Genomic DNA, 16629 nt, shown 5'->3' on the forward strand with positions numbered 1-16629 from the left:
TTTAAAGTGCATGCAGTAATAAAGATGCTGTAAATGAGGAATATTTTCCAAAGACAAGTCTCCACATGTAAACTGAAGTGCTGCAAAAACAAACAAGATACAACATCTATGCAGGTATGTGCTGACTCCCTGCGGTCAGACCTGAAGCTGAATCCTCCTTCCTGTAGATTACAATGAAATCACAATTCAAATCATTTCCTCTGTTAAGTTCCAAATACTAAATAACATAAACTTAAGAGCCTGACACAACTGTCTTTTATTAATTCAGCTAAGAAATATTTTTTAAAAAGATATATAAGTGAGTTACTTCAAAAAGAATTGTTCAATTGTAGGCATTGACGTTGCAGTACAGAAATTTAAGAATTCAAAATGCAAATATTAATGAATGTTAGAATTTCAGACATTTTCAAGATATAAAAACACAATAGATACCTTATTTTAATCAAACTCTCTCCACAGCAGGACTGGTTATGCTGAGGACTTCGACTTCAGGTCGAAGTCGAGGCATGTGGATGTCAATAATCATGAAAAAAGACAAAATGTGAAAACGACTATTCTTTTGTATCAGCTTCACAAAATATTGATTTAATTTAGATTATTTTGTGTGTAAATTATGTGAATTAGTAGGAAGTATGCATGTATGTAAGAGGAATAAAATAAAACTTAAATTTTTGTTGAAACAAAACACGTGGCTAATAACACGTTCCGCATTTCCGGGTAACTTCCCGTCTACTGGCGCTAAAAACACCTGTAAGTGAATTCCGGACCAGCAGGGGGCGTCGTGTCATTTTTTTTTTTTTTTTTTTTTGCTTTGCATCTTCGCCGGGCGGGATTTCCGCAATAATATCAAGTATGGCGAAAACATACGACTATTTGTTTAAATTACTGCTAATCGGGGACTCTGGTGTCGGGAAGACCTGTGTCCTCTTCAGGTTTTCAGAAGACGCCTTCAACTCAACGTTTATCTCAACAATAGGTGAGTCTTGCGGGGGGGTATTTTAGTGTGTTCTGTGTGTTTACACTACGTAGAGGGACTGGCTCTGCGGATACGTCTATTTGCTGGAATGCTTGCAATGCTATATATGGGGATGAGACATTGTCTTTGTTGGTAAATGTAAATTTTTGTGCCGATTTTAGGTGACATGATCGCTTGAATAAATCTCGGTATAGAAAAGCTGTAAATATTTTATGTACAGCTTATTTAGAACTAATTTGATGTTACATTTATTCTGTGCAAGCCCAAGTGTCAACCGTTAGAACCGACTATGTTCTGGAAAGACACCGGAAAACCTGATGTGTTGCACGTTAAATGCTCTTTTTATTTATTTTTTTAATGAGAGCCATTTCCTTTTACATGGGCGGTGCTGTCTTTTTTTGTGTAAATAGTTTGCTTAATTTTTTTTGTGGGTGGTTATTGCATTTTAAAAGTTATCGTTATGATTGGAATTCTAGTTTCCGCTTATCTTCCTGCAGGTATTGATTTCAAGATTAGGACAATAGAGCTTGATGGCAAGAAGATAAAGTTACAGATATGGTAAGAGCACTTAAAAAACCGGTGCATTGTTTTGTTGCTACACTACAAAAGTATTCACGTCCCTTGAATCCTTCTACATTTGATCACTTTTCCAAATACAAGCTTCTGTTTATTTTGTTGGGATTTTCATCTGCTGTCATATCCAATGTTGAAGCTCCCCGCAATGTGAGTTTGACTGTTTTGTTTACTCTTAAAAAATACTCTAATAATACAGTTTTACTTAATTTACTTTCACCTGGGACAACCAAGGGCTCCACCAAAAGGGTATTGATGAAGATGTTCAATGGACAGGTGAAAATACTCAAAATAAATAAAAACTGAAGAAATATTTTTCAGACAAAAATTTCATAAATTTCCTATGATCATCCATAATAAAAAAGATTAATTAGGTTCTGTTCTTTAGATAGTTAGAAGTCATGATTTGACATCTGTTGTCTAGGAAGCATTCACAGTGAACTGATCTGTTAAAAGATAAAACGAAGAATATATTTTCTTTGACACCTGAGGTCTATGGAGCAAGTAAAAAAGTTCTTCTGTTTTATACTCAGTGATGGGATAGTTACTTTGAAAAAGTAACTTTAATTGGATTACCGATTACTCCTTGAAAAAGTAACTTGGTTAGATTACCGATTACTTGATTTGGAAAGTAACTAAGTTACATTAAAAGTAACTTTTTTAAGTTACTTTCAGCAGCTGCTAAAAACAACGCTCTGCCGCCTGTGAAAATTACATTGAGCTTTGCCAAAACTTAATTGCAAATTATTTTATAATGGTAACATCAACAATGTGTCTCCCCTTGTAAGATTGAACTGAAGGGGAAATTGTTTAATGTTTACAACTGTACAAAAAAAAACTTTAGTAATTTGAGCGTATTATTGTGTGTTCCACTATTGTCTGGAAAACTCTAAATGGAGGCCTCCATTACTCGTTACTGAAAAAAGTGATGTCAGTAACGTGTTACTGACATCACTTTTTATACTTCAGTGTTGTTCAGTGTTTTGTAGCACTATAAAACATTTTAATATAAGTCGAAATATTCCTGATAAATCAAAACTGCTTCATCAAATGAACATTTGCTCAAAGATTGTAGGCCACCACAGTCCAGAAGCTGCACGAAACATCTTACTGTAATAATGTGAAGTTAGCAAAAACTTTGTTTCTGACCCTGACCATGCTCTCAACCAGGAATGCAGACTGTTATACACCCTGTGCATGCAAAATGACAATAAAGTCAGTCTAAGTCATTATCAGGTCGAAGATAAAAGGCTCCACAGTTTCATAAGGTTCAACTGAGAAAAGCTTCTGCACACAAATAAATCCTGAAGCAAAACATGGAAGCTTAACAAACGTGGAATGCTATCATTTTACAATCTATACCTCTTGATTCTGTTTGTATATGAATGTCTGTAAATAACAGTGCTGTGATGAAGGACACATTTCAGACTTGTTCTGACAATACACAAGTATTGTATTATGTTTTATGTGATTGAAAAAAACCCAGTGTTTGAAGGTGAAGTTGAGTGAAAATTAGAAATGGTTTCAAAATTCATTAAATAATAAAAGTCTCTAAGGTTTTGTGTGTTTTTCTGTTAGTCTTCTTCACCCTGCTACTCCTAAATAAAACTCATAGCAACTTATTACCTTCAAAATTTGTAAATAGACTCCACCTGAGAATAATTTAATCTCAACATAAATACAGATTATTTTTTGTGAAGCCATGCAAGCTCCATTTACCATACAAGCAGTGCAACACCGGCTGGTGGAATAATATATGGAAGCTTCTGGTTGTATAATGTTTAAGTGGTTTGAATACTTTTGCAAGTAACAGCTCATTTTGTGTTTGCTGTACGTTGTATTTCTGTAAACTCAAGTAAAAAATAAATAAATATCACCCTTGTAATATAGAAAAAAACAAAATATGAGAGAATTATTCAGGTCTATTAAACCCTATTTACATTTATAGTAAACCAGGAAGAGGAAATTTCATGGGCGATATGTGTTCAACCATGTAGTGGATTTTTTTTTTATAACAAAAACTGTTGGCTGTGACTTGGTGCTGCTAAAAACAAAATAAAACTTTTTAATCTGATCCTAAAGATAGAAATGTCCTTCTTTTTATTTAAATTGATGTATTTGACTCCTGCAGGGACACAGCTGGTCAGGAACGTTTCAGAACAATCACAACAGCCTACTACAGAGGAGCAATGGTGCGTAGCCTCACATGCTACTAGTTTCTGTTTCTTAAGCATTAAAAGGGTCTTCAGCTGTATTTATAGCAACGTTTTTCATGTACTGCTCTTTGCAGGGGATCATGCTTGTCTATGACATCACAAATGAGAAATCATTTGACAATATCAAGAACTGGATAAGGAACATAGAGGAAGTATGTACCACTTCAAATTTATCCTTGCTGACACATTTGCGGCTCCATTTTAAAATGTTTCCTTTTCCTCTGTTAATGTAGCATGCGTCATCTGATGTCGAGAAGATGGTTCTTGGCAATAAATGTGACATCAATGACAAGAGGCAGGTTTCCAAAGATAGGGGAGAGAAGGTGAGAATCTCAAGTCAAATATAGATGGAAGGTTATTTATTAATAATATAGTAACACATGTGGTAGCAAGTTCAGCAAAATGTAATTTGGCAAAATGTATTTTTTCTTTCAGCTTGCACTAGAGTATGGGATCAAGTTCATGGAGACCAGTGCAAAGGCCAACATCAATGTGGAAAATGTAAACTGCTATTATCTAAAAATCTTTTCACATATGTGCTTGTTTTGTTTACTTTGTTAGCAGTCTGGCTAGATGTCTGTATGATTACCTTATGAACAATTTCAAATGTGTCAGAAATATGCGAAATGTGGAGTTGTGGAAATGTGATCAATGGTTGGAGTTAAACGTTGTAGGATTGTCATGTCATGGATGACTGATGATCAGCACATCATAAAATGTCAATAAAAGGATGATTTAAAATTGACCCAATACTGATAAAAACACTTGTTAAAACATGTAAAACATTTAAATACTTTTTATTATTTTACATTAATTTGATATTTCTTTATTTTCTCTATATTATGACTATTTTCTAATGTTTCTGGACTTTAGTAGTAAAGTCCTGAAATTTGCCATTATCATTTCATACACTTTAGGCTAATAACTACTGCATTATTTACTTACCTTAACATTTGTTTGGATTCACAGGCATTTTTGACTCTTGCCAGAGACATCAAATCAAAGATGGACACAAAAATGGTAAGAAGCCATTTCATTCATACATTCCTTAAAAAATATACATTTTTTAGTCTTTATATCATTTTATATTTTGTCAAATTACAATCACAAACTTCACAGTGTGTGCTGCTAGTGTGGTGAGCAGTTTTACTATTCTTTCTTCAGTCAATATTTTGGATAGTTTAAAGTCTCCCTGCCTCAAATTTTATAGAAACCATCCATAAACAACAGTTTCACATTCTAATCACAGATTTTCAATTGCATATGGGTCTGGACTTTGACTAGGCCCCTATGATCAGTTATGCACTTTGGTCTAAACCATTTAGTTGGAGCTCTGGTTTTATGTTTATGGTTGTTTTTCTACTGAAGAATGAACCTCCGCTGCAATATCAAGTGTTTTTCTGCCTCTAAAGGTTTTTCCTATTTCTGTTGTTTTGTTTATTTATTTTTGGATATTTAATATGTCTTTCAATTCCAGTTTTAAATGTTCAATAGAATAGAATGTTCAAAGTTTATCAACTTTGAGAATGTGTTCTTGCATTACTGTGCCATTAACATTATTGCTTAACGTTGTTGTTTTGAGACCATTTTCATCGTTTATCGCAATAAATTCTGGGACAATTGATCATTCAGCAAAATTTGTTATTGTGACAGAACTACTTGTTGAACTAGTTTTTTTTAATTGATGTTTTTGTGATTTGCTGCAGGAAGGTAACGCCCCTCAGGGCAGCAGTCATGGAGTCAAGATCTCCGAGCCACAGAAAAAGACCAGTTTCTTCCGCTGCAGCTTGCTCTGAGAACCGAAGCCTTCCACGCTGGTTACAGGCTGGCCGGACACAACATGACTGTGTTTGCTCTCAGCACTTCCTCCTCTTTTTTTCCTTCTTCTTTTTTTTTTTTTTTGTTGCTTATTCTACCCAACCATGGCCTCTCCCGGTTCTCCCGGTCTGCAAAAACCACTATTGTCAGTAAGCGGAGGACTTCCCCTCCACTCTTCCTTTTCTGAAGGCTTCCAGAGGTGCGTCGCTTCCATTATTAGAGGAAAACCTGTCTTTGCTTTTCAAGAGTTTTTAACTGACAAAGGACTCATCACTGATGTGTTTTCTGTTACAAAATCGGGGGCTTCTTGTATTTCTCTCAGTCAGTAGCACAGCCAGCGACAGAAGATACTTGCCTCATTATAATATTTTTGAATTGGAAATCAAATGTGGTATTTTGGTCTACTTTTAATGGCACTCTTTAGGTGTTTGTGTTACATGTTGCCGAGCAGAGACTGATGGTTCTGAACTTCAGTGAAACAGAGTTGCACTTTTTTCATATCAGCAGCTGAAGTCATATCAAGGCATATAAAGTCCATTCGAAATCATTCAGAAAGCTTTGTTTTTATTTGTTCTTCTTTGTTGTTCTTGACAATCATCCGATGAGACTGAAAATGTCCTGATCACTGCCTCCAAACTATTTTTGCAGTAGCATTCAAGTGTAAAATATCATCCTTTGTTTTCTCAGTCCTGCTGTCCAAATTTAGCCAAAAAAAAAGAGGTGGCATATTTTTGTAAAAGGGTCTTTAAGGTGGCAACTTGTATTAGTGGTAGAGATGGACTATGAAGCTTTTCCTGGTTGAAAGGACCTTTTCTTTATGCTAATTTCTTCCTATGAAGGAATAAAAAGGTGAAATGGTTTCTTGATAGATGTTACAGGTTTAATTCTAACAGAAAATGAAGGAATTGCGAGATTATCCCCATCAAAGTATTAGCCATGAACCCTCTGTTGAGTTTTGTTCAACTGAAAATGAATTGTATTGAAGCATATGCTATTGGTTGATGCATTTATACACTGAAAACAGTGAGATTTCACATTTTGTAACACATTTAATCAATAAAATAAGAATTTTAGTTATTTGACATTCTAATGAAAGAAAGATTGGCTTATTCCAGGTCTTGTCAGATTGTTTGCTGTGTTTATATATCATTACATGTTCTTAAATAACCGAAGAGGCCAAGAGTAATAAACTATTATATGATAAATAAACATTCGGTTTTTCAGATTGGATTGCGTTATCATCTGTGTTTGAAAGCCACACAGGCATGTGGGCCTGAGGTTTACCCAAAACCAAGTATTTTCAGAAACTCTTTAAGATTAAGCCCTAAAATGTTATCAATCAGAACAGACTGATTCTGAGGCCCAACATTTAGAAACCAGATTTACTTTTTTACCTCTACAAGTTAAATCTGCCTATATTAAAATGTTTCTCCATAGTGGTTTGGGTGTATGGGAGTAGCTGGTTAAAGGATGGATTGCTGTGAATATGCATGGAAAAATTAAGTATTTAAATTTGTAGAGATACTCTTTAGTTTTTTAAAAACAAATAACAGAAATAGAGTATTTATTCATTAGGTTTTCTAGGAGACGGATAGATATTAACGCTTTATTTACTTCCTGTTTGGAATCAGATGTTTGTGCTTCCTTTGTCCTCGGATGTCAAAACTCTCATTATATTCTACAAAAAAATCTGGAGATGTGTTGAACATTTGCATTAGTTTTTCAGCAATTTTCAAAAAGTTTTTGAAACGGACGTAGGGCATCACACATCCTCCACCGTGCTTAACAGTGAGCATCAGGTGCTTTTCAATGTATTCCTTTTTCACACAGGAAAAATTTCAGTATTTTCCAGATGTGGATAATAAGGGAAGCTTTCATCCCTACCACATGGTCTAAAACTGCTGTCTATTCAGCTGGTTGCCCATGCAATCACTTCTTCCATACTTTAAACATGACTGCAGTAGCAATGGCTGCTGCTAATTCATAGTGAACAAAAATGGAGGGCTAAACTGACGAATAAGTGGGAAATTGGGGGGTTTTGGCATGAAAAATGTGTGGAAAGTCTAATCAGTCCAATTGAAACACACAGTTCCAGCTAAAGTGTAGAGTTGAGCTGGGTGATTAATCTATTTATTACTTAATCCAGTTCTTGGTTTTTGAAAATGTAATTTTTTTTATTTTTTTTTCCGCACCATTTCAGTCCTTGTGTTTCCATAGTTCAGAGTGATGTCATCATGCCCAATGCCGCCATCTTGTTTGACTCGTGTTTTACAGCTTCTGTTTGTTTTGACGTTGAATTCAGTTCAACTCTACGACAAAGTATTAGGGCCAGGCAGAGAATAAAATCATAATATCACAAGAATAACATAGTACGACAATGGAGTCAAAATAATATGAGAATAATATTACCAGAATAAAGTCGTAATATTTGATGTCATTTTTTGAGAACTCTTACCCAAAAATGAACAGTTAAAATGAGGAATGTTGAGCAAATTGTGGAGTTTTTAGTACAAGTTTTACAAATAAGGAAATGCTAAATTTCTTAGCACCTCATCAAATGATCAGTAGCATGACTCTGAAATAATTGTGCAAAGGAATGTTTATTTTGAAGAAAGAGCCACACAAACTGAGCTGATCACGTCAAATCTTGATAACTATATTAAATTCTGGTGAAATAGTCTTATTCTGCTAATATTATGACTATATTTTTGTAATTAAGCAAAATATTTTCATAGCCTGCCCATAATACTATGTTGTATAACTCACAGAAGAGATGACTGAAATATAATTCACTTTTAAAAAATATTTGTAATTTCTCTTCTTTTTTTTTTTTTAGAAAAGAAAGGAAGAAAATTAAATTAGAAAATTGGTTCTGGCATGAAAAAGCAAACTCAACAAACTTCATATCTTCCCGATTGAGATGCAGGCACTTATGTTGCTTATTTGGCGGCTTGGTTTTTAATGGTTACCATGGAGACGGTGAACAAAATACACCAATCTCTCACCAAGAAAATCGTTTCTAGATAAGATCCAAGCTCAAATGACGCCTCTGGTCATGAACTGCAAGTTCCCTTTGAGTTCTCCCAGCACTTTACCATTACGTCGTGTGTTTGTCCGTGCCAAGTGATAGCTTCGTTTTATAACCACTCAGTGTTGATCTGTTGCGTCTGTGATACCAAAATCTAACAGCACCAAGTGATCCGGCATCCTCCTACTGTAATCTGTCACCTAGAAGCGTTTGCTTCCCTGTAATTTCTGTAAACTGATGTAAATCCAATATGTAGGCATAGAATAGAGGAGTTTTAAGCTAAAGCCTGCCACTTTGTTCTTTAAAAGTTTGTGCTCTGCTCACGTCAACGCAGGCTTGAATTAAGCTCTTTTCAGGTGTTTTCCATATTTAGTTGTGATGTTTGATAGCTAGGTGGCGCTGTAGAACCAGTATGCCTCTTTTAGCTAAACCTCCTAAACTCAAATTTGATTCAGTATTTACATAAATTCAGGGGGGAAAGAAGGCCAGAGTTAATTGAAATGCATTTCTCCTGCTTACCTCATGTTGGTATTCTTATGTTAGTCGTTTTTCTGGAAACTCCACAGCGTTCAGAAAGGCATTTTTATGGTTTGGTTGTAGCTTCTTCTTTTTTCTATTTTTTTTTAAGTATCAAAGATTTGGGACCTCATGATTACTAGGACCATTTGTCTTAACCGTCAGATCTCATAGCTGAGCTATGCATTGTGAATCTTGGACCTTTGTATATCATAAACCTTTACAGATGAATTTATTTGCTTTGTTACATTTAATGTGTTTTTTGTCACTCACTGAGCCAGAAACAGGTCAGGCTTATTTAAAAACCGCATGTTAATCTAAACTTTAGCAGCAATTATTTTTGACAGATTTATTATTTTTATTTTGTTATTTTATTTTTTCTTAAAATCCCATCACATGTAATAAAGCAAACACATTTTTAGCAGCCATGTTTTCATTCTGTCTCTTGGGAAATTCACAGGGAGAAGTTTAGAGAGGTGGGGGGGAAATATATAAATATCATTGAACATTGAAAAATAAATCTATATAAACTGTACTGTACTTTCTAAACCCATATGAAATGTATCTACCAACTGTAGATATGTGTACTTTTGATTTAATAAAAAAGGATCTAAAAATGGTTTGACTTCTTCCAGTGTTTTCATTGGCTGAGGCGACCAGGAGTTGACCCCGTGCTGGAGCTGCTTTCAGATAAATGGCTCCCTCCGTCTCTACTGGCCCACTGGGAGCCACTGGAATATTCTGCTCTTTTATATCTAGTGGAACCAAAACCCCTTTAGATACAAAACAAATCTGCAGTTGATGGTCCTAATTAATGATGCCTTTCCTGGCTGGGCTTCCACTGTGCGGGTTCAGTTTTACTTCAAGTAAAAATATCTAAGATGAAATGAAAACAAAAAGTAGGAGTGGTTTCCTGAAGATTGATTTGTGAAGCTCTGTAGTATTTTCAGTCCATCCATTTGGGCTTTTACAAGCGAGAAATAAGCCGCCGGTTTCCTCAGATCCGTATGTGAAAGGTGCTGTGGAGCAAAATAAAAGCGGATTTTTAGATGTAATATTCATGTTTTGTCATGCAACAATCAGAAAGTTCACACATTTTACTGGGATTGTATTTGACCCACAACTTTGCGTGTCCAAAAAGCACAAATCTTACCAAGTAATTCCAGCCTTGTTTCTAATGCAAATATCTTCAGTGTATTATAAGCCTGGCGGGCCACCAAGCTTTACTTACCTGAGGAAATCTGGAGCTCTGTTAATCATGTGCTGGAAATCCTCAAGCGACAGACGTCCGTCGTTGTCCAGATCTGCCTCATCGATCACTTTCTCGCACACCATCTTCACCTCGTCCTCCGTTAGCTCGTTTCGGGTCAGCTTGTTCAGCGTCTTCTCCAGGTCCGATTTGCAGATGAAATCATCGTTGTTGAAATCTGTTGAAAAAACAAAAATACATAATATAACTTATCTACTGCTTAGTTCTGTGTATTAAATGTGATCACTACATTTCAATGTCTTTGGCTCTCAATTGCCTCAAAAAGCAGCAAAAGCGCTTATTTAAAAAAAACAAAAAAAACGCCCCGCCATTTTTTTTTCTCTTTTAGGTTCTGGAAAGTGGGCCGTTTTAAAAATTTCACGGGCACTTCGCCGTTACCTAGCAACTCCAGCCATGCCCAGCCCGTCACCTAGCAACCCAAGCTGAGCTCCAACATTTTAGGTCTATGCATACATGCATCTGTTGTTTTTTTTGACTTACGATTCAGAAACCACTTGCTGCTTTCTTGTTTTTGCTGGGCTGGCCTTGTCAAAAACCATAATTTATTGTCTCACTATCCCTCCCACATAAAGAGAGACTTTTTTGAATAATGTGATCAATCAACCCTTGTAATTAATCTACTCCTATTTAGTATTATATTGGATAAATAAAAACCACAGTAATTTATTCAACCATTGATATCAATGCTGCTATACTTATGGAAATGAACACAGGTTAAAGGAGAAAACACACCACATATTTTAACATAAAATTCACCCTGTGAAGGTTTACCGTATATTTTGAAGGCATAGTAGGCCTTTAGGTCACGAGGCGCCATCTCACTGAGCACTGAGAACATGTCCAAGAAGTTGTCCAACGTCATGTTTCCCTCTCCATCCTCAGAGAAAACCTCAGCGATCCTTTGACGAAATGGGTTGTCCTGAGCACAAAGACCACCAAAACCGTTTGAGTGACGAACTGGAAAATGCCAAAACTTTTACACACAAACTTATTTCTTATGGGTAAATTTTTATATGGAGGAAACGGCTGTCTGCACAGGGTGGCATAACCCGAGGGACCCAATTGTCACTCAAAAAGAGAATAGATATTAGATCAGCCGTAGATTAGCTGTATTTAAACACTAAAATTAATCCTTTTTCTTAACAATCAGCTAGATTACAAACCCGTTTCATTTTGCTTAATTGCGTAACCAGTAAATTAAAGAACAATTTCAGTGTCTTTAAAAATTTTAAAAATGACATAATTAAATATTTGGTATTCCTGACACTATAGATTGGTCTTATACATTAATAATTAAAGCTGCAGTATGTAACTTTAACATACAAAATATGATTTTAACGTATTTCTTGAAATTATCACTCTGTCATGATAGAATAATCTACGACAGATAACCTATGAAAAAAAATCAAGATTCCAACCCTAAACCTAACCCAACCTCCAATCCTGATCCCAACCCTAATCTCAACCCACCTTTCAATCCTAATTCTGACTTTTTCAATAAATACAGAAGACATGATCATATAATATCTTTGTAAATGTTAAATACTGCAGCTTTAAAGACAAATATTGAACAGATTGATATTTTTATGTTTACTACTGTCTCTCATATTTTACGTAAATAGTTACAGTTTTTTACAGAATGTCTTTTCCTGGGGGAATGGTTGGATTTCTGGGTAAACGTGGGGACAGACGAACAAAAGGAGAATTCCACATTTATGCTAGAAGCACCACTGGCTACAAGCTTTAGAGTGAAGCTTTTTTGAGATATTGATTGCTTTAAATTTTTTAAAAAGTTGGAAAGGTCCTTATCTGGACCAAAGTTTAACCTCAATGTTGTCCAGGTCCCTCCTTTTCTCAGCGCCTGCCAGTTAGCAGTAAATATATGTTTACATTGCTTGCCTCTGCATAAAGGAGCATATAATTGACTTATTTCTAACAAGTGAGCCCTCAGGGACCCAGCAGCATTCTTCAAGTTTAAAGGAGTCGGGTAACATATAACCTTTCAATGAATTCTGTCGATTAGTTGGTCATTAATTATGGATGGGGAGTAGAAGGGCAGAGTGGGTCTGTGGGGTTTTTTGCGGACCAGTGGGTCTACCTTCAGCTCCGGCATGCTGCCAATCAGCTCGTATGGTAACTTCACATCTGGGTGGTTGGTGTAGTCAAGAGGAACGAGCTGCGGTGCCAAATCCCGATAGCGGTAGAACAGTCTAGGAAGGACCAAAACATTCGCTTTCAGTGTTGGATTACAAATGATATTTTAAATTAGATGGCATACATTGTTAAACAGTGGTTGCTAATAATAGAAAAGGCTTCTTAAGGAGCATGAAGAATAGAGAACATTCAAGTATAAGCATTTGAAAATCAGAAAGTCAAACTTGAACTTAATCTGATTTGAGAGGAAGTCCGACCCAAAGCTTGACAGGTCAGATCGATGAGAGTTTAGATTTACTGTATAGGAATCGGTAGAAAACAAAGGATTTTGGCAGAAAATCTTCATGTTAAATACATTTGCATTTATTGCAGTGGTATAAAATCTCAATGAAACATTTACTGCAGTTCAGCTCTTCCGGTCTTATTCGTCACAGTCACGTTTGTTTTAAATGTCCCAAGTATTCCTGACTGCAGCTTTGTTCAAATTTAGGTAAATAGTTATTTTGTAGTAAGTATTTCCTGATTCTTTCTTGAATGACAAATGTTCTCATGACATTGTATTAATAGCTGGGATGTCACAGATTTTTAATTAGAGGTTTGCCAACTTTCTGATCAGTGCAATAAATATATAATGAAGTATGCAGGAGGAAAATTCTTCATTAATTTTAGAGAAATCCTCTCAGTTGCTCCAAAATATTTCTTAATCTGGGATTTTTCCCTCCCATTCAAGAGCTTTTCTCAAACTAGTATACTACTTAGTGTAATATTGGATTACTTTGGTAAATGATTAACTTTTACTAAAGTTATTTTAATAGATGAATAAATAGAGATACATAATAAAAGATAAAGGTGCTGTATATATTTTATGCTCTATGCTCACCTGAGAATTTCTTTTCTGGTGAAATATGTACAGTCCTGCAAAGACAAGAAATAACATTGAACTTGCAGAAAGTAGATCACTGTTTTCACATAATGCAACTGTGTTTTATTAAAATTGGGTTTTTTTGTCCCCCTTAAACGTTTCAGATTCCAGTGTTGTATAGTAACGAAGTAAAAATACTTCCCTACTTTACTTAAGTATATTTTGGAGTACTTCATACTTTCCTCGAGTATGAAAATTTTTGATGACTTTCACTTTTACTTCACTATATTTCCGAACTTAATTGCGTACTTTTACTCCGATACATTTTCAATGTGTGGTTTAGTTACTCGTTACAAAAAAGCGAGAGAGAGAAACGCAAGTGTTTTGACCCCACCTACTGATTGACTGCAACAAAGTCGGTATCCTACTTGCCTGGGCTTGTTCATTACCTCCAATAGGATACACCTGTTTCGCTTCTCCCATTAAACACAAAGCAAGTCTCGCAATCAGCAGCAGCCACATGGAGGAGGAGACGGAGACCACAACGACTGCAACTACGTCGGACACGGCTCCAGGGGAACCACCAGCTGGTGATGAGAGCCCATGGCCTTATTTAAACACAATACACTCTTTTGTGGGTGTTAAAGATTCGTCGTACCGCATGCAGTTTATGTTATTCCTGCCCGAAGATGTGGAAATTCTATCTTACAAAAACTCCCCGTCCAACTTGAAGAAACACATCGAGGTAACTTCTTATGAAATGGTTATAATCCTCCTGTTTCAGTAACTATAGCTTGGTCACTAGGCACTACTGTATTGTGAAACGTTGACCATAAATGAACTTTGTTTGGCATTGTTTCAGTTCCACACGTGGTGTATTTAGCTTAGGCCTAATGTTGACTGTAGCAGGCTACCTAGACTCCTCTGTTCAAGGGGGACAGAAGCCATAGCGATAGCAATTTAGACTAAATTTAACGAATATAGGAAAGGCATGCAAGTTCAAAACCACAAACCATTAACATGTGCTACTCTTTAAAACTGGAACAATTTATTAGCAGGTTCAATTTTGCCTGCACTTGGTTGGGTACATTATTTTAAGTGTATTTGACAAGTTTACCAAAATATAAAAAAAGTCATTCAAACTGCATTTGCCTTGTTTTACTTTTTACTTGTACTTTTCATTACATTACTTGAGTACATCCATTTTTACAGTAATTTCCATACTTAAGTACAAGAAGTTTCAGATACTTTAAGACTTTAACTCAAGTAACATTTCAGTCAGTGACTTGGACTTTTACCAAAGTCGTATTTTGGAGAGGTACTTATACTTTTACTTGACTCTGAGATTTCAGTACTTTATACAACACTGTCAGATTCTCTAAACAAATTTTAATATCAAAAAACAGAACTTGAGTAAGTACAAACAGCAGATTTCAAATTGTGATTTCATTTATTACGAGGAAAAGTTATCCATCTTTATCTTCTTAAATTGTGAATAAATTGAGATAAAACCACATTTTTTGGCTTAGTTTCACGAATGACATCATCCCTCAATATTGCATGCCCTGCAAAATCAGATAATCACCTGAACTGAACTTGTCTGGCAGCATGAAGCTGGTTAAAATGCAAAAAAACATTTTATCTGAATAAATGTAAGAAAAGAGAAGAACAGAAAAGCTTTGGAAGAGGTTACAAAGCCAGTTCTGGTGTTTTCAGACTGAGAGACATTATTCACTAAAGGAGAGAATAGTGATGAACCTTCCGAAATGTGGCCACCAAATCAAAAATGACTAATCAGTAATTTGTTTCAGTTAATGTTAGAGGTCATGATTCAAGAGTAAGAAAGCGAGTTGGGTGAAAAATAGGCATCTAGGGAGACTGCTGTCCATAAAAATCACATTTCCTAAAGATAAAAACATCTTGATGATCGAAGAGATTTTGAGAAATCCCCAAAATTTGTAGGCGGATGACAAAAAGAGAAACACTATAAAACTAACACAGCATTTAGGAAGTGTGACAGTCTGGGGATGCTTTCCTGTTTCAGGATCAATGAATTTTGCTCTCTCACAATATATTCTTATAAGAAAAATGTTCAACCATCATTTTAGGGTAAATCAAAACCAAAATAGTTGTGAATAACTAAGGAATAACTTCTCCTTGACTGCTCTGTCATGCATGACGCACTTTATGATCAAAAACTCTCCGATGCAGCTGATTTAGAACGATTATTAGACGAATAAAACATCAGCATGCCAGTTATTATTATATTAAAATCAGTTTGATAATCTGAAACATTTAAGAATTCTGATAAATGTTGTACAAAAATATATAATAATAATAGTAAGTGTTATTATTACTATTATTATCATTATTATAATTAATAATAAAAAATAAAATATGCTTTTTTTTATCATCAACATCTTTTGACTGAATTTATAACTATTTTTAAAATGTAACTACATCCATATACCTTGATACTATTGTTGCTGGGGTTTTTTTTTGTTTGTTTCAGTGGATTAAAGGAAATCAAATCAACAAACACCCTCAGGATACATTTGCGCTACATTTTGTGGCCGTGGCTGGTACTTATTTTCCCAATAAAGAATAAATTAAGAACAAATTTAATCTGTTTTACTACTAAAGTTGCAAACATCGAGCTGATGCTCCAGTTTGTACAGAAAATGGGATTGATACCGACCTGATATGCGTCGAGCTGCTGCGCTGTGAAGATGGTTTGTTTATTCCCCATGTCTGAGCTTTCAAGCTCCGAAAGCACAGATCCATGGCGGCTCCAGCACCGAGCGAATGGTTTTTATTAGGGTGGCCCAGTCAGATATGAAATACCGGGACAAAAGAAGGCCAGAGCCAAAGAGGAGATCGGGTGTCGGGCCGCAGCCGGGCACTTTGCTTGCCACCATAAAGGCAGCATTTCATCGTTTGCTCCATTGTGAATAGCAGCCCCTCTGATAATGAATGAGGGCTGTTGTCCAGCATCATGCCAAGTGGTTTCAACCCCCTTTAGTGCCACTCTATGGCCAACGCCTCGCTCGCTGATCGGGTTACGTTCTTTACAGACAAGGTTTTGTAATGCACTGAAAGAAACTTTGATGGCTGACGACAACATAGTTGATGTTTTGTTTCAGCTGCAAACTCACCTTGAACCTTTTCACATTTCATCACATTGCAGCCTCAAGGTTTTATGTATTTTACTGCGAT

The 16629-nt window shown here is 35.7% G+C and overlaps 2 protein-coding genes across 3 annotated transcripts; one reads left to right on the plus strand and one right to left on the minus strand.

Annotated features, from left to right (window-relative positions):
- The first annotated feature begins 811 nt into the window (after positions 1-811).
- Positions 812-9746, plus strand: LOC102219409 (ras-related protein Rab-8A). The gene is made up of 8 exons (XM_005806290.3): positions 812-976; positions 1474-1534; positions 3681-3741; positions 3840-3917; positions 3999-4088; positions 4201-4266; positions 4735-4785; positions 5472-9746. The coding sequence occupies exons 1-8, from the start codon at positions 853-855 to the stop codon at positions 5559-5561; spliced, it is 621 nt and encodes a 206-aa protein (XP_005806347.1). The 5' UTR covers positions 812-852; the 3' UTR covers positions 5562-9746.
- LOC102219658 (calcium and integrin-binding family member 3) lies at positions 8377-16358 on the minus strand. 2 transcript variants are annotated; one of them, XM_005806291.2, is made up of 6 exons: positions 16112-16358; positions 13432-13466; positions 12496-12607; positions 11169-11316; positions 10359-10554; positions 8377-10146 (listed from the first exon to the last, which is right to left on the minus strand). In XM_005806291.2, exons 1-6 carry the CDS (start codon positions 16160-16162, stop codon positions 10125-10127), a joined length of 564 nt encoding a protein of 187 aa, XP_005806348.1. In that variant the 5' UTR covers positions 16163-16358; the 3' UTR covers positions 8377-10124. The 2 variants fall into 2 exon arrangements, with proteins under 2 accessions (XP_005806348.1, XP_023191961.1); XM_023336193.1 differs by lacking the exon at positions 13432-13466.
- Positions 16359-16629: the final 271 nt, after the last annotated feature.

Source organism: Xiphophorus maculatus, chromosome 6 (genome assembly GCF_002775205.1).
Source record: "Xiphophorus maculatus strain JP 163 A chromosome 6, X_maculatus-5.0-male, whole genome shotgun sequence".
NCBI lineage: Eukaryota > Metazoa > Chordata > Actinopteri > Cyprinodontiformes > Poeciliidae > Xiphophorus > Xiphophorus maculatus.